General features: G+C 61.0%; 6 protein-coding genes across 8 annotated transcripts; 4 read left to right on the top strand and 2 right to left on the bottom strand.

Moving 5' to 3' along the window:
* The first annotated feature begins 463 nt into the window (after nucleotides 1-463).
* LOC62_06G008169 (uncharacterized protein) lies at nucleotides 464-3,304 on the top strand. Of its 2 annotated transcripts, XM_062774693.1 has the most exons (4): nucleotides 464-796; nucleotides 1,081-1,915; nucleotides 1,958-2,064; nucleotides 2,124-3,304. In XM_062774693.1, exons 2-4 carry the CDS (start codon nucleotides 1,377-1,379, stop codon nucleotides 3,023-3,025), a joined length of 1,548 nt encoding a protein of 515 aa, XP_062630677.1. In that variant the 5' UTR covers nucleotides 464-796; nucleotides 1,081-1,376; the 3' UTR covers nucleotides 3,026-3,304. The 2 variants fall into 2 exon arrangements, with proteins under 2 accessions (XP_062630677.1, XP_062630678.1); XM_062774694.1 differs by lacking the exon at nucleotides 464-796 and having other exon boundaries at nucleotides 1,011-1,915.
* Nucleotides 3,305-4,227: 923 nt separating this feature from the next.
* EXOC1 (Exocyst complex component 1) lies at nucleotides 4,228-9,345 on the top strand. The gene is made up of 9 exons (XM_062774692.1): nucleotides 4,228-4,422; nucleotides 4,625-4,737; nucleotides 4,776-6,566; nucleotides 6,617-6,871; nucleotides 6,911-7,182; nucleotides 7,230-7,362; nucleotides 8,353-8,629; nucleotides 8,673-8,818; nucleotides 8,870-9,345. The coding sequence occupies exons 1-9, from the start codon at nucleotides 4,251-4,253 to the stop codon at nucleotides 9,281-9,283; spliced, it is 3,573 nt and encodes a 1,190-aa protein (XP_062630676.1). The 5' UTR covers nucleotides 4,228-4,250; the 3' UTR covers nucleotides 9,284-9,345.
* Nucleotides 9,346-12,780: 3,435 nt separating this feature from the next.
* Nucleotides 12,781-16,400, top strand: velB_2 (Velvet complex subunit B). Of its 2 annotated transcripts, XM_062774690.1 has the most exons (7): nucleotides 12,781-13,767; nucleotides 13,918-14,064; nucleotides 14,117-14,648; nucleotides 14,727-14,752; nucleotides 14,810-14,929; nucleotides 14,991-15,066; nucleotides 15,471-16,400. In XM_062774690.1, the coding sequence occupies exons 1-7, from the start codon at nucleotides 13,586-13,588 to the stop codon at nucleotides 15,552-15,554; spliced, it is 1,167 nt and encodes a 388-aa protein (XP_062630674.1). In that variant the 5' UTR covers nucleotides 12,781-13,585; the 3' UTR covers nucleotides 15,555-16,400. The 2 variants fall into 2 exon arrangements, with proteins under 2 accessions (XP_062630674.1, XP_062630675.1); XM_062774691.1 differs by having other exon boundaries at nucleotides 14,727-14,929.
* A 4,368-nt stretch (nucleotides 16,401-20,768) lies between these two features.
* On the bottom strand, nucleotides 20,769-21,942 carry IMP1 (Mitochondrial inner membrane protease subunit 1). The gene is made up of 2 exons (XM_062774689.1): nucleotides 21,252-21,942; nucleotides 20,769-21,190 (listed from the first exon to the last, which is right to left on the bottom strand). The coding sequence occupies exons 1-2, from the start codon at nucleotides 21,822-21,824 to the stop codon at nucleotides 21,065-21,067; spliced, it is 699 nt and encodes a 232-aa protein (XP_062630673.1). The 5' UTR covers nucleotides 21,825-21,942; the 3' UTR covers nucleotides 20,769-21,064.
* A 1,214-nt stretch (nucleotides 21,943-23,156) lies between these two features.
* On the top strand, nucleotides 23,157-25,699 carry CAN1_1 (Arginine permease CAN1). Its single transcript, XM_062774688.1, has 12 exons — nucleotides 23,157-23,468; nucleotides 23,505-23,579; nucleotides 23,627-23,721; nucleotides 23,771-23,800; nucleotides 23,899-23,977; nucleotides 24,018-24,219; nucleotides 24,258-24,401; nucleotides 24,447-24,577; nucleotides 24,632-24,662; nucleotides 24,697-25,274; nucleotides 25,313-25,368; nucleotides 25,425-25,699. Exons 1-12 carry the CDS (start codon nucleotides 23,285-23,287, stop codon nucleotides 25,539-25,541), a joined length of 1,722 nt encoding a protein of 573 aa, XP_062630672.1. The 5' UTR covers nucleotides 23,157-23,284; the 3' UTR covers nucleotides 25,542-25,699.
* A 298-nt stretch (nucleotides 25,700-25,997) lies between these two features.
* On the bottom strand, nucleotides 25,998-26,699 carry LOC62_06G008164 (uncharacterized protein; the record flags this gene model as incomplete). The annotated part of the gene is made up of 1 exon (XM_062774687.1): nucleotides 25,998-26,699. One exon carries the CDS (start codon nucleotides 26,697-26,699, stop codon nucleotides 25,998-26,000), a length of 702 nt encoding a protein of 233 aa, XP_062630671.1.
* Nucleotides 26,700-26,723: the final 24 nt, after the last annotated feature.

Below are 26,723 nucleotides of genomic sequence, written 5' to 3'. Positions count from 1 at the left end.
GAGCTATTATTGCCGTCTCGTCGCAGCACCCGCAGAGGTGTTAGGTCGTTGTAAGGTGCAATGAGCGACGTCATTCCCATGTAGCGAGTGAGCCAACATGTTACAGAGTAGTCGCAGCGTTGCTGGGTGTCGCAGGGGGCGGAGGGCCACCACTGACTGTACTTTTGTTGCCCCTGAGAACGAGTAAATCCGGTGGGATCCATGACCTGATCAGGCAACAACAGACACGAGAGTGGGCAACAGAAAGGATCCTCACTGCCTGCCCTGCTCTGCTCTCCTTGCAGTTGCCGCCGTCCGTCGGCTCTGGCTCTGCGGCGGCGGCCATGATTGATGCCCCTTTGGTGTGATGGATGTGAACAGACTCTGGGCTAGCTAGCATCAGCCAGGCAGCCAGCGGCCCCAGGCTGAACTCTAGCCTAGAGGCCATCCCATGCACTCACTCCGACCAACTTTACAAACCACTTTGCATCGACCTGCACTCTCCACACGCATTGTGTATACAAAACACGAGCACGCCGTCGTCGCTGTCGTCGGTGACCCTCCCCTCTTTGGCCAAGCAAGGGCGCGGCGTCCGCGGCATCTCTTCGCATCATCAACCCCCATCCATCGGCGGGCGGCCCACCAACAAGCCATCCGACCCACACTCCACCACCCACCATCGGATCCCACACCACCACCTTCCCTCCCTCCTCCCTCGTCTCGTTCCGCATTTAATCGTCGACTGCCCGCTGCATCCAACCCAGGTCACTCGTTTCGACAGGCATCGGTCCGTGTCTAGCTAGCATCTACATACTCTGTGAGTGAGTGCTTGCAGTCCATCGGTTCCAGCAAACGTCGTCTGTCTTCGGCAACGGGCGGCATTGGCCAGTCTGAAACCCAGGCCCCTCCCCACCACCTCCGTTGCCGCTGCCGCCGCTTCTTGCCTGGGCTTTTGCTTTGCTCTGCTTTGCTCTCACCCTACTGCCCGACCCTCGACACACTCACTGCCTCCCCCGCCTCCGCCCCCAGCCCCCCCGTCGTCGCAAAGACACACGAATTTCCGCCCAGACATTGCGTGAGCCGCACGCTGACCACCGCTAGAGTCTTTCGTGTACGCCCCTCTCCTTCCTAGCAGCGCCCACAGCGTAGCCCTCCGCCCCTCTCAACCTCGCTCGCTCTCACTCGTCGACTCCTACGCTGCCAGCTTTGAACGAGGTCCCAGGTCCAACAACACACTGGCCACCGGCTGCTCCAGCAGCCCTCGCCCGTGCTCTTTAATACCTTACTTTTCTCAAAATCAACATCGCCTCCGGACAAAGGGCAACAACAGCAAACACCCCTTCCGCCTCCCCCTTCTCCCTCCCTCCCCCCTCCTCGCCGTCTTCTTCCCAGCTGGCATGGCCGCCCAGCAACCAGCTGGAAATCCAGCTAACCCTGGTGCTCCTCAAGTCTCGAGTGCAGCACCAGGTCAAGCCCAAGGCCAACAGCCCTCGTCTCAAGGCCAGCAACAGCAACCTGCAGCGTCCACTTCCGCAGGCGCGGCGCCAGCCGGAGGAGCAGCACAGCAGTCGAGCAGCGCAGCACCACCAAATGCTGCTAGTTCCCGTCCACCGGGGCAGCCGGCAGCGTCATCCGCGGCTGCACCTAGCAGCGGTGCATCTCAAAGCGCCTCAAGCGCGGCTCCTCAGTCCGCGGCCTCGCAATCACATGCCGCGGCATCCTCAACTGGCTCTGCGGCATCAACGTCGTCACCATTGACCGTGACATCCAACCCAACGGCGTTCGCGGGTAGCACCGGCTCCAACCACAAGAGCAGCTTTCCCATGTGGGTCATCGGTCCCATCATCGGCGGCGTCGTGGGAATCATTCTCCTGGTCATTCTATTCTTCATCATCCGTCGCTGGCACCGGTCTCGAGGAGAAAAGCTGCCCCCTCCGTGAGTCGTGATTTGACCAAACAACGTGCTCATCTCTCTCAGGCCTCCGCGCGCAGTCACGCAAACCTTCTCGCCGCCCGTCTACGGGTCGCACCGCCGCACAATGTCTTCTGGGCGGCAAGTCACCCGCGCAAGCTCGTACTCGACCCGTGCGTTTGTTTTTGTCGTGACCTGGTTGCCACGGTCCTTTTGCTGACCGCTGCTCCAGTTCTTGCTCAACCTTCCGTCTATCCATCACCAGGATCGTCATTGCAGGCAGATTCGCCCAAGAGAGTCCCAGAATCGATCCCATCGGCCTCGCCCTCCGTGTCTTCGAACGGGACTGGGGCGTTTACGCCTGGCGCAACTGCTGCAGCGCATCACCGCCCAACCCTGGCCGCCCTTAATACCAACCTGCATCGTGATGCTTCGACATCAAGCTCGGACACAACGGGCACTACGGGCGGCGGTGGCGTTTCCAGAAATCAAGACTCCGAGTCGCAGAGCCAGAGCTCTGGCCCACACCATGTGCCTTCTTCTGATCAGCTGCGCCCACCAAGCCCTTCTGAATCAGGAGTCGGCGCACCGCAGGGCTCGTCGGGCTCGGACTCTCGCGCAAACTCGCCGCACCCGTCCTCTGTTGGCCGTTTGCCGCGCCCAATGTCCATGTCGTCTATCCATGGAGGCAGTCGCTATGGGTCGGCCAGCCGCCGGTCCCTCAGCGGTGCTCCCCACCAGGGCCGCAACATTTCTCTCAACATGCCACGCCCGCTCAGTGTTCACTCAAACTCGGACATTGCCATCCCTCTCTCGTTATCGCGCCCGGGTTCGTTTTATGGTGGTGGTGGTGGTGGCGGCCCCCAGTCGCCCCCCATTCTGCCCGTGCCCGCGAGCCCGAGCAACCGCAACAGCGTCTACTCGAGCCACGGCCCCTTGTCGCCAAGCCTTTCTGGAGCGGGCAACCGCAACAGCTACTACTCGACACGGTCCCGCCCAGAGACCGTCTACGGCGAGTTTGGCCAGGTCGACTACGTCTACCCGACGTCGCCTCGCCGCAACATGTCGATGCCGGTGCCACCTCAATCGCAGTCGATGCACGTGCCGCGCGAATCTGCAGACGACATTGTGTAGATCAACCCATCACCACCACCCTCTCGTGTTCATCTAGACCTCTCTCCCCCTCGACGTACGTACGGACTCTCTCGCACTCCCTCTCTCCATCCTCCTCTATCCCTCTCTCTGTGTAATTACTCTACCACCTCGCTCTCTCATCACCATATCACTTTGTCTCATTGTCATCCACACCATCGTGTACACATCGGTATCCTGCACAAGATTGGACCGACGCAGGTCAGTTATAGAAAAGACGGACGCTTCGTAGCTCGCATTATTCATTCATGTCGATATGGGCGGGGCGGGGGCATTGACTATGGTACAGGGGGCGTGGGGGTGGGCGCGGTGGGTGATGGGCGCGTGGGCGATGGGCGTGAAGGGTGATGGGCGTGAAGGTTATGCTGCTGGCGCTCGGTACTGTCGCTGATGGGGAGTTGGACTTGGAGTTGCTGTGCGAGGGATGCGTGCGATGCGTGCGGTGCGGGTCGAGGCGTGCAATGCGATGCGTCTAGTGTCTAGAATGGCGGCGGGGCAAGGCCAGCGGAGGTGCCGCGGCGCGAGTGTGTAGCCGCGATGTCGGGCCAACGAACGGTGGCCGGTGGGTCGTCGCTACTGTCGTCGTCGTCCTCACGCAGGTGGCACGACCGCCCGACCATCCTCGAAAGCAACACCACAAAAGTGTCCCCACACCCCGGCGTCGTCCTGCCCCATCTCAACAGCGACGACATGTCCAAACGGCACAAGCACACTGGCGAGCTCGCGGCTGCGCTCCAGCCCGCCGCTCCCACTCCCGCCCGCGGGGCCTGCCTCTTCCCCGCCGACACGCGAGAAGGGGTAATAAGTTGCGACGTTCCGCCCCGCGTCCGTGTCCGGCAGGTGCCGGTGCTCTGTCACGCCGGACAGGAGGAGCGAGGCAGACGGGTCGATCGCGAGGAGTTGGCCGGTTAGGAGGCGGCCGTCGGAGAGGGTGAGGGTTAGCCGCGTGTGCAGGAGGGCTTGGAGCGCGCTCCGGGGTGCGAGGGGGGTGGGGGCTGCGCTCATTGTGGTGCGCTCGTTGGTCGAGATAGAGAAGCGAGTGGAGGAGTCCTCGAACCAAGTTCACCTCGACGCCGATACAGTCAGTGGACCTGGACGATTTGCTCCCGCCACCAGCGTCATTGCGCGACGAGTGACTGTTGTCGTGTTCCAAGTCTTCAGATCGCGCAGGCCACATCGACCAACCACACACCACAACACACGCGCCATGTCCCGCCGCCCGTCCACCGCGTCGTCGGACACGACGCGCACGCAGATGACGGCGTCGTTATTCTCGCGCGCGGACGCCGACGGCGTGCCCGACGAATCATTAGTCTCGTACCTCGTCATCCACGAGCCCGAGCCCGGCGGAGTCAAGACGCGTTATCTCATGCTTGCGGGTGGGTACTGCTTTGGCTGGGCTTGTGAAGTGCTGGAGGGGGGCTGCTGCCGCTGGTGCTCGTTGCTAGCGACATGGCTGTCCCAGGACCTGTCCTGCTTGCCTCTGCTGCTCTCCGCGAGTACAGCACTTGCCCTTCTTCGCCTCTGGCTCTCGCCGCTCTCGCCGCTCGCTGCGCTCGCGACGATCGCTCACGCTCCCAGTCACCAAAGACCGCCGATACCTCATCCACAAGGGCAAGCGCAACTCCAACGGCACCTTCTCCAAGGGCAAGACATGGAGTTTCGACGACATGCGCGCCCTCGAACGCGTCGGGGTGGGTACCCCTCCTCCCGACGCCATCACTAACCCCAGCCCGCCGAGTTCTCCCTCACAATGACGGTGCGCCGGTACGTGTGGAAGACGGACCGCGACGACGACATGGCGGCCTTCCTCTCCAGTCTGGTGTTCGCGTCGCGCAATACCCAGCGCACGCAAAACCTCGCCATCATCAACTTTGTGCCCTCCGAGTCGCCGCGCACCCAGCGGTCGCCGCTGCCGCAGGTCGGGCGGCTCCCCGCCGGTTCAGCGTCGCAATCGTCGCTGAGCCGGGATCCGGCGCTCGCGCCACCCCGACCAGGCCGCAACGACCGCGCAGGCAGCTTCAGCTCGATGGCGTCGTCCGTCCCGTCCGCGGGAGGCGGAGGCGAGCCTCACGGCCGCTCGCCAGTCAACGCGGACACGTTCGGGAGGAGAACATACGGCGAGGGCAATATCGGTATCGGGCGGCCGCCCATCGCGCGCCAGGGCAGCAGCGATCGCAGCCTCAGGCCAGACGTGACCAAGCCCTCGCCGACGCTGAGCACGACGAGTCTACGAACCCCGCGCCGGCCGTCCGCGACCGTTCCAGATGTGCCGCCGATTGTGGAGCCGCCGCATGATGCCTACGGCGGTGAGGTGGGCGAGGAGGTGCTCATCCCGCCTGTGGGCCGGGGTCCGCCACCCGCTGCGCCGCCGCCTGCTGCTGCTCCTGCCGCCGCACCACCGCGGCCGGCGCTGCGCGTGGTCAACCCAACGCTGAGCCCGTCGCCTGATGCCTCGCCGCGGGCCGCGCCTGCGCCGGTTCTTTCGCCTGTGGTTGCCAAGTCGCCTGCTGCGCCGACTCCGGTGCCCGCCAAGCCCGCCGCTACGCCGTCGCTGGCGCCTACGCCCAAGGCCCCGGCGAGGACACGTACGCCTGACTCGACGGCGTCGGCGGATGGCGCTGGCGCGCCGAAGCGTCGCGTATCATTTGTCGCGCAGCCTCTGACGACGGCGTACTCGCGCGACGTGTTGCTCACCTCGCGCACCGGGTTGACCGGCACTGACGCCGTGATTGGTGACGAGGCAGAGGATGCGGGCGACGCCATCATGGCTAATGTCGAGGAGATGATCAAGGACTTTGACTGGACGGCGTCGGCATCGGCAGTCAATCCTGACGGCACACGCGCCAAGGGTGACACGATTGAGAGCCGGCTGCTCGACGAACTCGCCGCCCTCGAGTCAGCCAACATCCACGCGTTCCTCGAGTCGGATGACCGCATCGACCAAGTGCTCGCCCACATCGGCGAAGCACTACAGGAGCTCGACGACATCGACATGCACCTCAACGGCTACCGCCTGCATCTCAACGCGGTCACCGATGACATTGCATACATCGAGGGCCAGAACCGCGGTTTGCAGGTCCAGACGTCGAACCAGCGCGCCCTGCTCGAGGAGATCCAGCAGCTGATTCAGATCACCGACGTGCCCAGGGAAGACTTGCAGAAACTGTCGCAGGTCAGCCCGTCGACCACGCGCGGTGTCAAGGAGCTCGAGCTGGCAGCCGCATCACTGTACAAGGCGATCCAGGCCAGCCGCGACCAGGCAAACGAGGTCGCTGCTACGGCGACACATGCGCGCGAGTACCAGGCCGCCAGCACGCAGTTCGCGACGCGTATCCTCGAATACCTCGACATTGCGTTCAAGCACCAGTCGGCTACGACACTGGGAGATTACAAGAAGAACGCGGCCGCGGCGCTCAAGCTCGTGCCGCACACGGCATTGGGCGAGTCGCTCATGGGGTACGAGGGCCTGGTGCTCTTCGTCAAGGACATGGACGAGGACAAGTACAAGAAGTTGTGTTTGGTGAGTGGTTGCGTGCGAACGCGGACATGGGTCAGTGCTGACATCCCCAGAACTACATCACAACAGCCAGCGAGCTGCACCAGGACGAGATGAAGACCTTGCTGTTAAACCTCATCAAGGCGCTCAACAGCACCAAGTCGGCCACCAACCCCGACGTCTCCTTCAGCCGCGCAGCCGCGGCAGTACCAAAGCCAACAACCATTGGCGGTGCCGTTGTGCGCTCCAAGACAATGAGGCGGCCCAATGACGCGCCATCAAGGGAGCAGGGCAGAAAGGCCGACGAGGCGACTCGCAAGGTTTCAGAGGTATATCCGACACTTTGCGTCATCGCTGACATTAATTAGCTCTACAAACAGGGCATGGGTGAGGTCGTCAACCAGGTGGTCACAGAAGACGACTTCATCAACACCTTCCTCCACCTCGCCGACACCGAGTCCACCTTTGCAGACTACATGGAGCTCGACGTCTACTTCCGCCGCCAGGCGGCCCGGCACGCAGCACACGGCATGAGCCCCGGCCTGGTGCAGGTGACCCGCTCGCGTATGGACCTGCTGTTCGGCTTTGTCGATGGCGAGTTCAAGAACTGGGTCGACGCCGCCGTCCAAAAGAACCCAGTGTACGTGGTCATGGTCTTTGAGGAACACAACAAAGCTAATAAAACAGCGCAATCGTCGGCGTCATCGCCATTACCGAGTCGTTGGCTCAGGAAGCCGAGCGGGTCGGGACATCTCTCTTCTTGCTCCAGTTGTTCGACAAGCAGCTCGGTCGCCAACGCCAGTCGTTTGATCAGTTTGTTGTGAGTGCCTTTTTTTTCTGGCCATCCCCACTACCGTTTGCCGTGCTCGCGTCGCCTTTCTTCGGTCTCTGTCCATGTTCCGCTTTCCATTATTCTTCTCCGCCAGGTGCTACCCCGTTCGACTTCCTCGGTTCACTCTTCTGGTCACATCGGTCGGAATTCCAGTCCTCAGTGCAGCTGTGACAGCTGTGCGATTGTGTATTCTCCGTCGGGGGATTCGTTTCTCCATCCCATCAGGAGGCTTGAACGCCTTCCATCTTCCTTTTCTCATTGCTGTGTCCTTTTTGAGCTTGGCAAATACGTTTCCTTCTTCTGCGTGAGCCACTTTCTTTGAAGGGATGCCGTCGTCGAGGCCTCTGAGGCTGGTTCGGTGACGACGGACGTGTCGGATGAAGCAGGGCAGTTATCGCCGTCCAGCAGAGCACTTCTCACCGTCCACGCCCTGCTCTCACCCTCCTTCCCTCCCTCCCTGCTTCTTCGAACGTGGCGTTGTCCTCCAAGTTGCGAATAGCTCCTCTTTGGTCACATAACCTCGTTCTCCTCCCTTCGTGGCTACCTCCTTTGGGAGTTCCTTCCGCCGGAGAGTGGTGTTATGTTGTCCGAAGTGGCATTCTTTTATCCTCCGAGTGCCACACTTGGTTCGGTCCTCGATGTTGTCATTTCAGCGTCTCGACTTGCTCTCTGTCGCTGTTACTCGAATCGTGACTTCCCGAGCTCCCGGATCCTTTGTTTACCCGCGCCCTACCTTGGAGGTCGATTACTGCCATTGCTGCCTTCACCTTCATCTTCATTCTCTTCACTTTGAGGGGACGGACGCCTCCTGTTGAGCGAGCATCTCTTCGGACAATCCCTCGTGCCCGACTCCCTTTGTCTGTTTGTTTCGTTAGGCGGATTTTTGTCTCCCTTTCGCCTGTGATTCTAGCCTCCTTTCACGCTGCTGTACGAGGCAGCCAGCGATTTGTCTGTCCGACCGTTCCCTAACACGCGTAGTCCGAACAAGTCAAGACCATCGATTCGTCAAAATCCACCATTCGCCGCCGCCAAGGTGTCTTCTACTTTGTCAAGCATTTCCCCATTTTCGTTGAGCGGATTGAATCCCAGCTCGATGGCTGTGAGGGCCTTCCGATTCGAGACCGGGTCAATGGTGCCTACGAAAGGGTGGTCGCGGCGGTCCTGGGATCACTCCAGCATGTCTCCAAGATTGTCGGCGCTGAAATGGCGTCGGGCGAGGAGAAGGGCCAGCTGTACTTCCATGTGGTCATGATCGGTGAGTTGAACTGATTCCCTCACCTACTAATGCGCGATTCTAGAAAACCTACACTTGTTTGTGGACGAAGTGTCGGCGCTCGACGTCCAGGCCCTGGGTATTTTCTTGCAACGCGCCAAGGGCCTTTACGAGGAGAATATGAAGGCGTACATCAAGCTGATGCTGCGACGTGGATTTGCTCGTCTCATTGTAAGTAGTCAGCACGCACCTCGTGCCACAGCCGTTGACCCCTATTTTTAGGACTTTTTCGACACTGTGGAACGTCTGCTCAAGACGACTCCAGCCAACGAGGTGTCGGTCCACGACGGCTGCTCGAAGAGCGCTCTTAAAAAGGTGCTCAAGGAGACTACGGCCAAGGATATGCGCAAGGCCGTCGAGACGATGGCGCGACGAGTAGACAAGCACTTCAACGAGGAGGAAACGGCAAGTGGAGTTGGCGCTGTTGTTTCTGGAGGAGGTAGCAGTGGTGCTGCCCCCTCTGACCCAGCGACTGCTGCCCTGATTGCGGCCGTGTGGCGGGACCTGTCAGCCGCGTTGCGACGTGAGATTGAACGCGCCACGGCCATCATGGGAAAGAGCTACGCCGACTCTGGTTTGTCGCTCGAGTACACTGCCCAAGAAGTCGATTCTGCGTGCCGGAGGGCAAAACACTAGTTGTAGATTGTTGATAGACCCCTGTCATTTCTCCCTGTTTATGTATGCCCTAAATGCGATCACATTACCTCATTGAGCGCGCGTCGTGCGTTCCACGTCTGGGGTGAGAAGGGGGTTTTATTTTACTTTTTACTGGGTGGCAAGCGAAGGGGACAAGCTTGGGGTGCGTCCGAGAAAATGCAGGGGCTTGGAAGAGGGAAAAGAATGCAGACGAGTGCTTTCTTGCTACTGGAGACAACAGTGGTTGCGTGGCGTGGTGGAGCGTAGTGCGTGTATCTCTAGTTGCTCCAGACCAACAACTAGCTGGTGGCGACAGGGTGCCTCTGCCGGTCGGGGTGGGTGTGGGAGTCAGATCTCCTGCCGACTGGCGCAGAACTGGCCAACGGCGCTCCCGACGAGAGCCTGGGATCAAAGGACTGCGCAGGACGAGTATGTAAACATGACAGGTTGCTCTGCAGAGGCGTGGCCCCCTTGGCCCGCTCCGACCGCACGCGCTGCTGCTGGCTACTTCCCAGTGCGGAACCATTAGCTCGTTCCTCGTTACTCCCTTGCGAGCGTAATCGGTAGGGACGGGCACCGCATCGGCAGTTGCCATGCCTGCGAGCGAGGAAGGGAGGGAGGGAGGCGAGGCGGGAGGCGAAGAGAACAAGAAGCAGGTGTGTTTGGAACGGGGCTGCTGGCAGGTGACTGACTGACCCGGAGGCCTGACCGACAGGCCAGGCGGCTGCACGTCATGGAGCGGAACGAGAGGGCTCGGAACAGTCTAGATGCCACACGATGACGATGTGGTTACCGACGGCCACTACCGAGGCTGCAGTCTTCATTGGTTGAGCCGTGATACGGGGAGCGGGCAGCTGGCCTGGGCAGAGTTCTCGGCGCGGAGCATTTCTGACACGGCGACACTTCACTTCCTCCGAGTTTGGCGACGAGCGGTAACTCCACAAAGGGAGGAAGACGAGGCGGCAACGTCTAGCTACCGTGCATGGAGTCAGTCAACACTGGCTTGGGCGGCGGGGCTAGTGCGCATGACCTTGCGGCGCTGGGCGGCGGCAACAGGCGTGCCGTGTGGCCAAGAGCTCCAGCCAGGGTCAGCTGCCCCGGCACTGCACGCCTTGACGAGAAAGCTTCACGACGGGCAGAGGAGTGGGGCGAGAGACAGAGCGGCGGCAAGGCAAGGCGAGGCAAGGCCTCTTGATGAATGCATGGTGACATGGCAAGGCAGAGGCAGGCGGATCGGGTCGGTCGGTCGGTCCTGGATGGATGGCGCTGCCTGGCCACAGCCGCGTTTCAGCTTGGGACCGCTCGCGCGTCCGCGGTCGTCATGCATGGATTGTTCTGGTCCGCCAGGGTTCCGCCAGAGGTGTGGTTACAAACCGCAGGGACGTGGGGTCGTAATGTTCTAGGGCGGGTGCGGGCGGCCTCCCAGTCGGTCGAGTGAGTGGGGGAGAGGGGAGCTTGGGCTTGCGAGGGAGCAACCAAGCGAGCGAGGGAGGGAGCGACCCAAGCCAAACCCAGAGCCCGAGAGCATGTTTACGCCGGCCGCCTCTCGGCCCTGGACAGGTTGGGACCTGGCCGGGCCTGGCTGGGTCAACAGCGTGCTTGCTGCCAGGTCGGTCGGGTCCAGCGCCCTGAAGTGTCTGTCGTCACTGGGACAGGGCTTGACTGGCTGGCTGGCGTCTACGAGCCAGGCTAGGACGTGTTTGTAAAGGTAATTCTCCATCCCACGTGTAGGTTTGACCTAGACACATTGGGCGTATTCTCTCCGAAATGACCCGCGCAAAAAGGTGTTAGTGAGAGAGCGAGAGCTCGAGCTGCCGTATGCCCGCGGCGCCAATGGCTCGAGTGGGCAACAAACTCTCACAGTACGCGCGGCGCGCGCCGGTAGTCAGTGGGTCAGTCAGTCGCGCGCGTGCGCGGTGGCCCCGCCGCCAAAAATCGCACAGTTGCCCGTTCGCTGGCTCGCTGGTTTCATGTTCGGCTGCTCGGGACGGAGGGCCGGACGTAGGCCGCCTCCTTGATTCGATTCCATTTCAACTGCCGCCCCCGCCATGCCATGATGGCGTGTGGGTGTGGTCAGGGATGCATGGGCCAACACGCCCCCGATCATCATCATCATGTCGAGCGAACAGCGTGCCTGCATGTCGCCTCGTTGGCCTGCCTGCCTGCCTGACTGACTGCCTGACTGCGTGCTTGCCTCCTGCTTGCCTTTGAGCGACGAGACAGACCTCCGCGGTTAGCGGCAAATCTGCACTCCACCTGCTCCTAGGGGCCAGCCAGGACTGCCGTACACTCGGTTCTTGCGGACAATCCACTGTTATCCGTCCGTTTGCCCTCAATGAAATCCCATAGAGTGGTCTGCGCGCCTCTGGGCCGGCTTCTTTGGGGACAACCGAGCCGAACGGCGTATAGTGCCAACCAACCTACACGAGCAGCAAGGTCAAGGAAACGTGCACCCTCTCGGTTTGTGCGTGCCTGGGTGTGAACCTGTCGCCTCCTCGTCCTCCTCCTTGCCGTCTCGCCGTCTCCCCTGCCTGCCGTGCGCGCCGCCGCCGGTGGTGTCGACACTGAGGAATTTGCAGCACTCCGTCCTTGCCAGGGCTGGTAGGGGCATCTTCACGAGGAGCGCGTCAGCACTAGCGTCACAAGAAACAAACTGGTCGTGTCGTCTCCCCCCCCCCTCTCCCACCACCCCCCTCTCGTTCTCCTCCTCGGACGACCCGTCTCAGCCCGCCGGTGGTGGTCACCTGGAAGAACCGAGTCATTGCACCCCTCTCTCCCTCCCCCCTTGGTCGTCTGCTTCTAGCCTGAACCAAGATCCGCCAGACAAGTTTCTCAACCTCTTTCATACAACCCGCCGCCACAGCCAAAGTCTGCGACGCCTCTTTCCCCTTACACCATCGTCTCCCCCTCCACCCGACCCGACAAGCTCTCGGTCTCGGTTTGTATCCCAGTGGCAGGCCGTCATTGCATTGCCCACTTCTCGTCCATCATCACCTCACCCCCCACCGCCTTCGCTTCCCAGGCCAGATCTGCGCTCTCTTGCTCTGCCCACGCCCGGCATATCTTGCACGACCAGTCAGGGCCTTGCTCATCAGTGCAGGCACAGAGCGCGATAGGGCTCAGAGCAGCAACCCATTGAGCTCGGCAGCATACTTGCGCACGGCGAGGCACCGCCCACCTGCTGTAACCTCGGCCTGTGTGTGCGTGCACGAGAACGAGACGAGCCGGTCCAGAGTGCAAACACGAATCACCTGTCGTTTGCTTGTTTTGACCGACGACGCGGTCCACATAATCAGTCCTGTTCGCCCATCTGCTCCCAGGCAGCAGCCATCCCCGCACGCCGACGCGCCCCCCGCCCACGCCCGCCGGGAACTAGGGAAACCGGGAGATAGACCGGCCCTTTGTCACCACCACCCACCTCCGCTTCGTCTCCGCGTTCGACTTGATGTCGGAGTCCGACCTGACCGGCCCCTCGCATCGCTAAGTGACAAAGAACGCCTGCTTTTTGGTCAGCCCGCCCCACCTGCGGCACCTGCGGCGACTTGGCTTGATATCAACTCCACCCAGAAGTTTCCCGAGCATCCCAAAGTCCCCGGCGAAGGGAAGATACAAGGGCCCAGTATCAGGAAAAACACACACACGAGGCGTCGATCTGATCCTGGTTGAGCCTGTTGAGCCCGCAAGCAAGCTGCCGGACACGACCAAAAACAGCAAGCCACGGTGTCACATTGCAGGCTGTAACTTTATCTCTTGCTTGTCCTGGCCATAAGCGCGACCTGAACCTCGGTCGCTGCCCCCCTTCCCCCACATCCTCGTCCTCGCTCGTCTCCTCCGCCCACCCTGGATACATTTCACCAACCCTTACGTATTCCGCTTCCACTTCTGTACTCGACCGTGTTCTCGAGTTTCTGCCTTGGACGCCACTCGGACACGGTTGGCAGCCAACAAATCCTGGAGCAACTCGTCTTTGCATCCTTCAATCCCATCTCGCCTCGCTCCCACGTCATCAATAATCAATCAATTTAACGACTGCAACGACAGCCTCTACACGACCCACGCTCCCTTCAACGCCGCTGCCACACCCCTGAGCAACCCATACGCCACCACCACCACCATCGCTGCGACACACCGACCGACCCCGCATTCAAACAAGCCACCCTCAATGTCAAGTTGGCAGCGAAGGCATTTGAGCTCACCACACGTCTACTAGGGGTCTGCCGCGCTTCCCTTGTCCCCCTCCTCACACTATAATCCCTCTGATCGCGCCCACGGCTCACGCGCGCAGCCCAGCAGCTGCGCGCCATGTCCAATTCTCGCCCTCGGTCTGCCACACCGCGTTCCGTCGGGAGGACGGCGACGGAACGTCCATCAACAACGTCCGACCTCCCAACCCCGGGACCATCACGAGGGCGATTAGACACGGGCGGTGAATGGACACCAGTCACACTCATCAAATCAGGCATGTTCGCGGGGAGATACATGAGGTAAGTATTGTATTCAAAGTGGGCAAGCACTTCTCGGTCGATCGCGTTCGGCGCGTCCCGACTAGCAGCATTCGACCGAGAGGCACATCCCATTCTCGGAGTCTCGGATCATCTCTGACCCATTGAATCTCATCACACTAACAATGACAGCTTCTGGCTCGATGTTGCTCAAGAGCCTGTGCATGGACGTCGCAAGACCGAGAAGGACCGACGCCCGCTTGCGCCAAGTCCGATCGTCCGTTTGTGGATCCGTGAGCATGCCCACCAGAACGCCGCAGGAGTAGCCGTGGACCCAGCGTGAGCAGCCGACTTGGTCGCGCCGATGACAGTGTTAACCCTCGCCGTGTAGGGACATTGAAGTGTCCCATATCGTCTGCGCAGCAGAGCTCTTCTCCCCCCAACGACAGCCAACACCAGCTCAGTCTGAATCCTCAAGTTTCCCATTACCATTACGAGAGACAGCATCACCAAGACGACGGACACCTTCTCCAGCAAGACTGGCGCTTGACGGATACATCAAACGATCCCCTGGAACAGTGTCGGCGTCACCGCAGGACGACCGCGATGCGATCGACTCTCGATACCCTCCAACCCCTCCTCTAAACAACCAGCCGCCCAGAATGGAGGAGGCAGACGCGATCCCTGACGATCGTCCTTCATCAGCAACACGGCCGCCATCGCAGGCTAGTGAAGGCAGTCGAGGCAGCAGAGGGAGCCGAGGCCGCTCCGCCAGGGTGACACAATCTGAACCACTTGGTGACAGGCCTGGTAGCGGCTCGCGCAAAGTGGTGCCAGGACGAAACCTCTATGGCAATCTCCATGTTGCTGGAGTTCGCGTCCCTGCAATGGAAGGAGGCGTCGGCCTCTGGTTCCTCTTCACGGTGAGTCCCCGTTCCCACGCACGCAACCCGTGTTTTCCTTGGTCGGCCCGATCGATCGCAACTGACGCTCGACCCCAGGACCTGTCCATTCGAAACGAGGGAAGGTATGATGAACACATCACCCCGCCCGCCCTTCTCGTGCTCACCAACTCGCCTCCCAGTTACTCTCTCCGATTTCGTTGCTTTGACATGACAGCCATTGGCTCTGTATCCAACAGCGACCCCATCCCACCACTCGTCGAGTGCCAGAGCGCAGACTTCAAGGTCTACTCGCCGCGCAAGTAAGCAGTCTCCGCTCTGTCTCCCCCCCCAAAGTCCTCCAGCGCTGACTACTGGAACAAGTTTTCCAGGCCTGCCAAAGCCAACAGAACTAGCGGAGCATTTTGCCCGCCAGGGGTACAAGCTTAACACCCGAAAGGTACGGTTCTCATCCTCTCTCTGTCCCCTTCTCAGCCCACCTTTTGCCGCACTCTTGCGTGGTGTGTGTGCGTGTCTGTGCTTGTCCGCCATTGGTGTTACTGCTGTGGAATCACCTCCCTGCAATCATCTTGCGGTCGGGGAGGTGAAGGTCGACCGAGTTGTGCGAGGCCCGAGAGATCTGACCAGGGTTTGGACACACGCATGTTTACCCAGCTACCACTTCCGCCACAGGGGTTTACGGCAGCGGAGTATCTGTGCCAGGTCAGAGACCCTGTCACACGTCAACATCCGTTCCCCTGGCCCCTTGTGCCCTATTCACCACCGACGTCACACTCCAGTACCCCTCTGCACAACCCACCCCCTCCCTGTCAACACGTTTGCCGAGCTGACCATGACGTGCAGAATGAGCGACAGGCGGCTTCGCCTCCAGCATCACCATCATCAGCCACGTTCCAGCCAGACGCTGCGAAACCACCCCATCATTAATAACGCGGGGCGGCCGGGGCCGTCCCTGGTTACCTTTGATCGTTTCTCGTTCACGCCACTGCTACGCCAATACAACCGAACGCCCCACTCGCGCCTTCCGAGGTACCCCTCCTCCGTCACTCCGGCGCCGGTGGGCGCGGCACCGAGCCACTCTGCTCCTGCCGTGTTCCAACCCAGAAGCCCACCAGACGTACGTGCGCCAAGGGGAGTCTTCCCCACCATGTCTGCAGACGCCACCCAGGATCTCGCGCCGTTCCTACAACTCGGCCGATTCCGACATAGCAGTTCACCGATCAAACGCCGCCGTGCTGGTCAACCTTGTGTTGCACTTCCATCTTGTGCGAAATGAGGCTCGTCGGAACGGGTCAAATTCAGTACTAGCTCAATACGCCAACTCGGGCGCCAACTGGTTAGGCCAGTTCACTGGAAGCCGGGTATGTCACTGCCAAGGGCATCGGAGCCAGTAATCGCGCTGTGGCAACCCGGGAACGGGAGCTTGCTACGAGAGGGCAGCCATTCGAGTATACAGGCGAGCGGGCATGGCGAACACATTCGACACGGCGGTTAGGAACAGAAGCGGTGCATCAGACAACGACAGTGTCCAAGGAACGACGCAGTCAACCAACCAGATGTAGCAACGCGTGGCGAGGAAGGGACGGGAGGGCGAGGGCGAGCCGTGTCGAGGTCGGCCAGTGTCATCATAATCAGCTCCGCTCTCGTGTTTTACTAAATCCAAACCACTATCATAATGCGGAGGTGCGCGTGACCTCCCCGCAGCACCACATGACATGATTCCTACCAACTACCCCATACTCCATGCATAGGAACAGAGCCAACAGATGACAAGTGGAGCAACAAGCACAGCGATGGACTGTCGCCAAAAGAGGCCGGCAATATCTTTGCCGAAACAAGTCCGCTGTAGGCGTTAAATTGCCGCGCGTTGAAGACCGTTTTAAGCCTTTCCGTTGGGCGGACCTGGGGAGCGGGACGAGGGCTGGCTGCAATAAGATGATGTTAATGCAGCATCGGCATCTCAGGAATCAAGTGGATGGATGCAGAACACATTGCCTCCGGTCGGCGCAGAGGATCCACTTTGTGGAGACGACGACGGGAGATTCAAACCTTCGTCATCGACCGCCGATATCGAGACATGCCAGATCGGAGCCATCATCCAAACGAGCCTAGTGAGTGAGACAGCGCCGGCCAGAAGTCTATACGGGGCAGACCCAACTAACCAGGACGGAAGCCACGCTATACAACTGTAAGTACTGGGAGGAGTGCGTGATCGCATGGGATTTGTTGATGATGACGATGCCGTAACCAAGGAATTGTCCGGCGTGGAGGGTCTGCTGATTGGCATGCCCCATCAAGGTGGGCGCCGGCACCTGCACGTTTCGGCATCGATACGGCATGCCTCGGACGTGGTTTAGAATTGCGGGGCCTGTCTCGCCCTGGCTGGACCTGATGGCTACCCCCCCTGCCTGGTAGCCAATCCACGCACACTGTGCATCACCATGATTCGTGCATGACGGCGGGTGCGGGGACGGGCGTGGGATAATCATGGGTCTGGTCAGTCACGCGTGACTTGCAACAACGCCAGCGGGTGCATACGTGTATGCTTTGCGTGAGTGTGGGTGTGTATTAAGGCATCGGGCACGGAGCACGACGCGTGCGTATGGCGTCGTCGTCGGCGCGGACGCCGCAGTCGGTCGGCGTGGCGTAGTGTGGAGTAGTAGGTCGTGAGTGGGGCGTGGTGCTATCGGACCACAGACGACCACGAGGAGCCACTCGCGACACACCCAGAACAGCAGCGGCCGCCCGAGACTTTTGTTGCCACCAGACAACGCCAGCGCGAGCGATAGGCCCAGGCATGGCGCCGGCGGGTGTACGCATCCCATGGGGCGGTGTGGCGGAGCCGAGGTGCACGCGCAGGGGCGAGCACAGCAGCTGCTGGAATCGGGGATCGCGAATCTCGCAACCAACCCACCAACCAATCGCTCTAGCAACACCAAGGGGCCACTTTGGCGTGCTTTTGCCTCTACAAATACTCCTCGCCATTCTACAAATCCCAGGCGCAGTACTACAAATCCCCACTGCCTCGAATCGTCCTTTTCAGCCTAAAATACATATCTCTCTACAGTGGCATGCGTGCATGCGTCACATGCTGCTCGCGGCGCTGTGCGTACCGCAACCGACAATAGTCTAGGGTTGGTGGGTTGGCTAGGCGATTCCGGGCGTCGTCTGGCGTCCCCATCCCCACTACTCGTTGTAGTGGGGCTGCTACTTTCCGGGGAGGATCAAACTACCACCAGATCGGGTGTCAACCTGGGCTCACTCAGCTCGCCGCGTGCCGCGCGGCGTCCTCGAGTTGGAGTCTGCAGGGCAGGGGGGTTGACTCCCTAACAGACACCTCACAACAGCCACCAGCCGGTGCGTCCTCTTCGGCTCCTCATACCCTTGCACTGCATCGCGGCACGCGAACGGCCCCACCGCAGCGGCGTGCGAAGCATTGCTTTCCCAACCTTGCGTCCACTCTGACGACAGTGGCGCCGTGGCACCACTTTTAAGCTCACGCATGGCCACGCGCGGAATGTTTAAGCGAGAGTGGCCTTTATGTGACGCAAGCAGCGTGGCGGAGCGCACCCCGCCTCTTCGCTTGGTGCTTGGTGTGGCACCCAGAGAAGGTGGTTACGAGACGGTGTCGTGTCGCGTGCCCGAGTTAAATTGGCCGTTGCGGTGGGTCGCTGCTCGTCGATCTCCTGTCGTTCTGAGAAGAGACAAGGTGTTGGTGGTCAACGATGGCTCTAACATTCTCCCTGGCGCGAGAGGGATGGCGGATGGACTTCCTTGGTCTTTGACCACTTACACCGACTATTGACGAGCTAACTACTCGCACCACGAGGTATCGAGCTGTTGGCTACTGCCTGCGCCATCGAAATGAGGCGCCGGCGACGTAGCCACCGAATAACAGCCTCGACGAGCTAACTCCAGTGAACTCGGTGCCGTTGGACTATGAGTCGCCTTAAACTGGTGGCAACCGAAACCCCAATCTGCAAAAGCCACTGCGACCTCCATCTAAAGTTGTCATCGAGTGAGGCCCGAAACTTCACCAGTCGATGGGTTGATGGCATTGAGACGGCCTCGAGGCTTGGGAGCCCATACCACTATGACTATGACTGGCGGTGGTGTGGCAGAGCACCGATAGATTTCGTCTGGGTGGACCGTCGCCTGGAGTCTACAGTTCGGTCACAATGACTCGGTCCGTCATCGATATCGCTACCTGCAAGGCCTCAGATCCATACCCATGGGTTCGGCCTACGACGGCGTGGCAGTGAATGAAACTGCTCTCTCCGACACAACATGGCGAGACTTCCAGGCTCGCACGGCGAGTGCTGCTCGCTCCCGCTCCCCGAGTCAATCCGACAGAGGGGTGGTTATGGGCGCTTGGCCCACCACTGGGGAGCATCGAACTGGAAGGCCAGTCGTCGTCGATGGGACCTCTGCTCGATCGAAGCGGCGACGATCACGTCGTCGTTCACGGGAGTGATGAGCCACTTCCACCACGATCGACAGCATCCCTCTGCAGCCAGGCGCTTTGCCCGAGGCTCCAGGCCTTGACAACCCATCCCCACGCCGCCAATCGTAGATTCACGAGCCCAAACCTCCGAGCGAGGACTAACGACGCCGCCTCCTCCTGACTGGGGGAGTGTTTACTGGGCCGAAACGTCTGACAGGCAAGTTGCTGCCACACACTGAGAGCCTTCTTACTCGACCTCACGCGTCGCTATTCATTGTCACCGTGAGCGTTTGGACTTGGGACTGTCGAGGACGGTCAGCGGCGAACTGCCCGTGCCATGAACAGGCGCCGTCTCCATCGAGCTGTGGTCCTCAGCGGGCTGGCCACCACATCATACTGTACACTGGCCACCCCATCAGACACCGTCATGTTGGTCCTCGCTCGATCGCAGGCTTGACGTCTCGGCCCACCCCACTCCGGCGAGCTTTGGCCTAACAAGACGGCCCGATCATCGCCATGCTTCAACATCCCACAGGCAATGCATCCCGTCGAACGGCTGCTGCGGCGACCTATCTCGACGACGGCCTGTGCCGCCCGCCATCCGCCACCAAACGTGGCACTCGCCGTGCCACCATGCCGCCACTACTCCTGCGAGCTTTTATCTACCGAGCTCCACTGGTGCCAATGGTGCCGCTGGTGCCACTTGGCGGAGCAGCCGAATTGTGAGGATTGGCAACCCAGCCAAGCTAGCCACGCCACGCTGGAACGGGGACCTCGCCGATCTTGCCGTGCAGCCAGCTCTGCACTGGTGGTGCGAAACCACTTGGAACGACACGGCTGTGGGCCAGCGCCACTTGGGCCGAATGGTGGGAACCAAGATCCAGACTTAGCAAGCATCATGGCGGGCGCCTGGCGCTGCGCCACTCTTCGCTCCACCCTGCGCCACTTGGCTGCCGCGGCTGAGACAGACCGCACAGACGGGCTCGGCAGAACACTCACATGCGGGCAAGGAACACCGTGTCGAAAGCGTATCGCTTTCGGCTGCAGCAAGAAGAGAGTGGTTTGGCCGGGAGGGATGAGGGATATGCGTACTCGTCATCCGTGGCAGCCGGCGAGGTGGGGCCGTGGCGGGCGGGCGACTGTTCTCTGCCTGCTCCGCATGCGACCTGGATGGATCCCACGACCGATCGGTCGGTGGAACCAGCTCGAAATAATCGCCGTAGCGGCGCCCGCGATAGCGGGTTATCACTGGTTTTGGGCGTTTCGGACGGCACTAGACCTCCCCGTCGCTTGCAACGTCTCTTTGTGTTTGTGTGGATCCAACGGAGGTGATGGCTCGAGTTCTGGCCCTGTTGGTCGGGCGAGGGGCTTGCTTGCCCCTCCAGGGATGTGCGAAACGCCACTGTGCGTGCGTCGTACAGCGGTCCATAGTGCTGGAACCTGTGCCCACCGGCATGCACGGCACGAACGGCACGAGCGGCACGACCGACCCACCACCACAACGGCGCACACACCAGCCCACTCGGGAGGCGATCGGGAGCGAATTGGCTCGTGTTGCGCTGCGACGTCGCCTCGTTCTTACTGATGCACCTACCTCGCAGCAACCGACTAGCTCGCACCCCATGATCGAAAGGCCAGGGCGATGCGGCGAGGCGGGAGGGGGTTAATACCATACACTAGGGGGGAGTGAACCATGCCGTCTACATGCTACTACTTGGTACAAGGAGGAATAATAGTGCTGGGTATCGAGTGACTTGCCAACAGCGCTATGGGTAGGGCAAAGGCGTCGCTGTGGCTTGAGCGGTGACGTTGTACGTGATCGGGATAGGGTTCCAGTAATCGCAAGCTGTGCGCTAGGCGGTTCCAAGGAAGAAGGGGTGCAAGCGGAGGCGAGGTCTGTCTGTCGGGTGACTGAGACATACACCACGACGACGACTGCCTGCCGCCTTGGAATTCTCGTTCCGAGGCACGACCATGACGGCGACTTGCGCGATCACACTGGGCAGGAATTTCTGCTGGTGCTGCTGCTGCTGCTGCTGCTCACCCTCGGCGGCTCGGATGACGGCCCCAGCTCTGTCACCGTTGTCACCAAGGGCTGCTTGAAACCGAAACCGGAGATCTATAGCGTCAGCCGAACTGGACCTGGAGCTTGCTTGACCTGGCACATTTCGTCAACTCACAACCTTGATGACTTTCCCGCGGATCATGGCAATTGGCATGGGGCCATAGTCTCTCGAGTCGGTCGAGTTGGACATGTTGTCGCCGCTGAGCCACACATGGCCCTTTGGCACCTTGACAAACGTGAGGTCTTTTTCTTTGCGCTTATCGGCCTCGAGCTGGGGGACGAGCGAGCCCGCTGACCAGGTCACACCGCCGCGGCGCGGGTCAAACTCGACAATGTCGCCGGGCAGGCCGACGACACGCTTGCACACCGTTCCGCGGAACTCGTTGGGGTTGACGGCGACGACGAGCTCGCCGCGCTGCGGCATGACAAACCGCGGGCCCCAAGGGATCAAGGAGCGCCAGTACGCCATGGGCGAGTGGATGATCACGTCCCCGTCGATCGCGAGCGACGGGAGCATGCTCGACCCGCTGCACGGTACCATGTCGTACGCTACCTCGCGGAACAGGTGCGCCGCACAGAGGAACTGCACGACGCGCTTGCTCGTCGGCAGCACGAGGTGACGGAAAACCGAGCCGTACTCGCGCGCTCTGTGCGAGAAGGCTCGCCGGAAGTGCCCAGCGCTCGACATGCTGGCAGAGGGCGGGCTGTGGGTATGCGTGGGTCTGGCCGCTCCTGCCGAACGATGGTCGTCGTCGCGCTTGTGGGTTTGCAGCCAATGTTGTCGTCGGGTTGTCGGTGAGTGGTGCTGAGCGGAGGAGATGTTGGGCACGGGCAGGAGGTTGCCGGCGGTGGAGAATTTGGTCCCGCGGGGTGATTACAACTGAACACTAATACCTTCTAATGGCCCCACAAGGGATTAGGAAGCGTAGCGATAGATCTAATCCGAGCCTGACAAACGACCTCCAATTCATGTCCACAGAGCATGTTTCACCAACGACGAGACGGTTGCACTCCTGCTAGTGCAGGACAAGTCAAGCAGAATGATGGAAGATACGAGGCGAGTTCTAACTCATCACGGAGAGCATTATCAAGGGCAGCGCTATCGCGAGAGGCCCTCGCGCAGTGGCACCGCCAATACCTCGTTGTCCTCGGCCCCGACTTCTTCATGCATACCCCCTGATGCAGAGGCTTCACGGGCAGGCACCATGGCCATTGTTTTGAGGCTGAATTGTCTCGGTCGTCATCGCGAGTCTGAAACACCGGCGGGGAGACGGGCGAGACGAGGGCGGACAAGGTGGGGAGGAACGGGAGGTGCATTTGGCTGCGGCCGTGCTCAACGGGTCAACGAGTTATCGGGAGCACAGGCCGCTTGCTTGTCACCTTTGGGTCGACGATAAGGAGCCCTGGCGACAAGACCACCGCCACCAGTCCAACCAACCCAACCGCCTTGCCTCTGGTCAGAGCCGCAAGTGTGGATACTGCATCTGCAATGTGCAAGCTTGGCACCAATCCCCGCCCCAGCGGACATGAGGAGGCACCGCTTGCGGTGGGTGGGTACGTGCTGGGTGTACGTGCGTGCGTGGTGGGTGCACTGTTCGGTTTCACGTTCATCCGCCGCGCCGCCTGGCGCGGCCCTCATCGCCAGGAGTGTTGAGGGATTACCCGCCAACAGCTGACCCTGGGTGGGGTGGGTGAACTGGAACGTGGGCTTGAGTGGCCAAGGCTTGGCGGCGGCGGCGGCGGTGGAGGTTGGTGGTGAAAGTGTGCTCGACTGAACGCAGTTGTAGCCGCTCGTCAAGACGTGTATGCATTGGAATGTGTGCTCGTAGTGTGCTGCTGGCATTGCCGACATTACAATGGATGCATAGCTGGGGGGAGGTATCAAGCCGTGCTTGGTGCTAAGTCGTCGAGAGCCGCCCTTGCCGCTGCCGCCGCTGTTGGTGGTTGTTTGTGTCATCTGACGAAGATCCCGCCGTTCCTAGCTGTGGGTGGTGGGTGGCCATGGGTGGGCTGGGCCGCCTGGGACCAACCAACCATCCCACCACCCAACAAGCTCCCCTCGCTCGGCAACTCATGGGTACCGCGAGCCCCACACTTGGACGTTCGCAACCAACCGTTCCATCCACACCGACGTAACACTTGGGCACTATGAACGGGCACGGCCACGAGAAGGACGACATCAAGGACGACTTGGGGTTTGGCGACCTCTCTCTGGGCGACACGTCCGAGTTTGCCAACCCAAACTATGCGGCCAATGGGAACGGCAACGGCAACGGCCACGGCGCCAGCACCGTCAAGGCCGCCGAGGCGGGCGGCGGCTTTGAAGACTCGCGTATGCTGCGACGTTGGGCGACGCTGACACGAGCAGAGGAGCAGGGGCTCAAGCGCGCACTCACATCGCGGCACATTAGCTTTATCGGCTTTGGCGGCGGAATAGGTGTTGGTGCGTCGTAGAGCTGCTTGCTCCCTCGCCACCGCTAACATCTGCAGGCCTGTTCGTCGGTATCGGCCAGTCACTGGCACAGGCTGGGCCAGCGGGCATCTTCCTCTCGTTTGCCATCACCGGAGTACTGGTCTGGTGTGTCGTGAGTGTCTACAAACCGGGCCGTGTTGCGCCTGGGCTGACGAGAACAGATCCAATCCATCGGCGAGATTGTCACAAAGGTAGGGGCCGTGCCGCCGTGGCTGAATGGCGTACCTGCAGCCGCCATTGATCGGCAGACAGTGCATGATTGAAGCAGCAGCACTGACGTCTATCACAGTATCCCGTTGACGCGAGCTTCCCGGGTCTGGGCACACGCTTTGTCGACCCCGCGGTCGGCTTCACAATCGGCTGGACATGTAAGTCGCAGCAACACACGCACGCCGCTGACGACGCCAGATTGGCTCAACATGGCCATCTCGGTCGCGGTCGAGTGCACCGCGATCGGTATCCTTGTCGAGTACTGGATCACGAGCGTCAACGCCGCCGCATGGATCGCGATCGCCCTCGTCGTCATCTACATCTTCAACATGCTCCCCGTCAACTGGTACGGCGAGGCCGAGGTCGCGACGGCGTGCATCAAGGTCATCACGCTGGTCGGGTGAGTGCGGCGTGAGCTGGGCAGAGCACTGACCCCAGCCTCATGATCTGCGGCCTCGTCATCACGCTCGGCGGCGCGCCAGACCGCCACCGCCGCGGCTTCGAGTACTGGAAGAACCCTGGAGCCTTCAACCACTTCAACGGCATCCCCGGGTCGCTGGGCGAGTTCCTCGGCTTCTTCTAGTGCGTACATACACCAGTGGTGCGCATACCTGACCACGCGCACAGCTCGTTCACCAACGCCGCGTTCGCGTACGGCGGAACAGAGGTCATTGTGCTCGCTGGCGCCGAGGCCAAGAACCCCTCACGGCAGATCCCGAAGAACGTGCGCCTGTTCGTCTACCGCCAGCTCTTCTTCTGTAAGTTGGCGTGGACGTGGACGTGGGCGGGGGACAACGCTGACTCTCCACCAGACGTTGGCGGCTCGTTGATGATCGGCATGATGTAAGTGAGCCCTGCGGACACGACTGACCCCCAGCGTGCCGTACAACCACCCCGACCTCGTCAACGGCAAGGGCAACGCCAACTCCTCGCCGTGGGTCATCGCCATCAAGACGGCGGGCATCAAGGCCCTCCCGTCCATCATCAACGCGGCCATCATCACGTCGGCGCTCTCAGCAGGGAACACGTACCTGTACATTGCCGCGCGCACTCTGCGCGGCATGGCGCTCAACCGGCAGGCGCCGCCGTTCCTCACCAAGACGACGCGGCATGGTGTGCCCCTCATGGCCGTGCTGTGCTCCGCCCCGCTCGGCCTGCTCGCCTTCCTATCCGTCGGGTCGGGCGGCGCGAGCCAGGCGTTTCAGTGGCTCAAGAACCTGATCGCGCTCAACAACATTATGAACTGGGGCCTGCTGGCCTTCACCTACTGCCGCTTCCACAAGGCCATGAAGGCGCAGGACATCAGCCGCCGCACCCTCGTGTGGTACGGCCGCTTCCAGCCGTACGCGGCGTGGTTTGCCGTCGTGTTCTGCATCATCGTGTGCATCTTCCAGGGCTTCCCCGTCTTCCTCAAGGGACGGTGGAGCGGCGCCGACTTTGTCGCGTCCTACATCAGTGAGTTACGGCTGGCACCTCGCGCTAACTCTTGCCAGGCTTTGTGCTCTACCTCATCCCGTATGTCGGGTACAAGCTCTTCAAGCGATCAAAGGTGTGTCATAAGTGGTCGGCAGTGCGCAGTGCTGCTCGTTGCTCACCCCCCCCCAGATGGTCAACCCCGCAGAGGCAGACCTCACATCCAACATTATCAACCCGTGGGACATCACCGAGGAGCCCGAGCCGACGACGTGGTACGGCAAAGCCTGGAGGGTCATCACTCATTGAGAGTGCCCGAGCGTGCTAAAAAGCGCCATATAGACGCTGGCCGCTCCCCACCGGCTGGTCAAAAACCATGTTGTATCAACTAGCAGCAGCGTGTCCGACGCCGACGCACCTGCAATCCCACTCATCTAATAGTTTGTGATGCTACGCAGAGTTACGATCGACCGGGACACGACGTGTGGCTGACGACGATGGCGGCGACGACAGCGGCACTTTTGCCGGGCGGGATACTGTGAGTCGCCACGATGATGACGTTCTCGCCGCCAACCCATGACAGCACAGCATCGGCGGCATCACTTTACGCTCCTGTGCATAATCATCGCAATAACGTTGAATAACTATTCACACCATCGTACTAATTAGTCGCACCCACTAACAGCGGCTGCGGAAAGGAAGGGATACGGAGGGAGGAGCAGACATCTGTGGGGAACGCAAGGCTTGCCCTTAACCGCGCACCGCCTAGTAAATGGGCTCCCACTTCTCGGCAATCTCGTTCCAGCCAACGGGGCCGGGGTGCTCGACGGCGCGGTAGTCGAGCGCGGCGTTGAACAGGCCCAGCATGAAGGGCACGCCTACGTTGGCCATGTTGTCGGGCGTGAGGTCGGACACCTTGGGGATGGGCGCGGGCGCAGGGTACTTGGCCTTGTACTTGGCCTTGAGCGGGCGCTTGGTGGGGCTGACGAGGACCTTGTGCTCGGCGTGCCCGTGGCCATTGGCCGCGGCGTGGCCATTGGCGATGGCATGGTGGTGGACCTTGGCTGGCTTGAATGACTCGCGCGCGGCGTCGTCCATGTCGCCGCCGCTGTCGGCGAGCTTCTGCTGGCGCTCGAGCGCGCCGAGGTGCTGGAGGGCCGTCTTGGCGAGCGCGACGTGGTTGCGCTGCGAGGCGACCAGGAAGAGGCCCCACGGGTCCTTGTGCACCACGGTGATCATTTGCGAGAGGACGCGGTCCGCCACGGCCTTGCTCCCGAGCTCGTCGCAGAACTTGAGGAGCGCCGCGTGCTGGATGAACACCAGGTTGCCGTGCACGTTGACGTCGTCGCGGATGTTCATGAGGTCGAGCCACATCTTGACAATCTTGCGGTTGGCGTTGAGGGGGATCACGTCGTCGTGAGCACCCTCGAGTGCCTCACGAAGAACGGTCCTGAGCGTCAGCATCATCGACGATGTCACTGCCAATCCACG

Source organism: Vanrija pseudolonga, chromosome 6 (assembly GCF_020906515.1).
Source record: "Vanrija pseudolonga chromosome 6, complete sequence".
Classification (NCBI taxonomy): domain Eukaryota; kingdom Fungi; phylum Basidiomycota; class Tremellomycetes; order Trichosporonales; family Trichosporonaceae; genus Vanrija; species Vanrija pseudolonga.
This window is presented reverse-complemented; position numbering and strand designations above follow the sequence as displayed.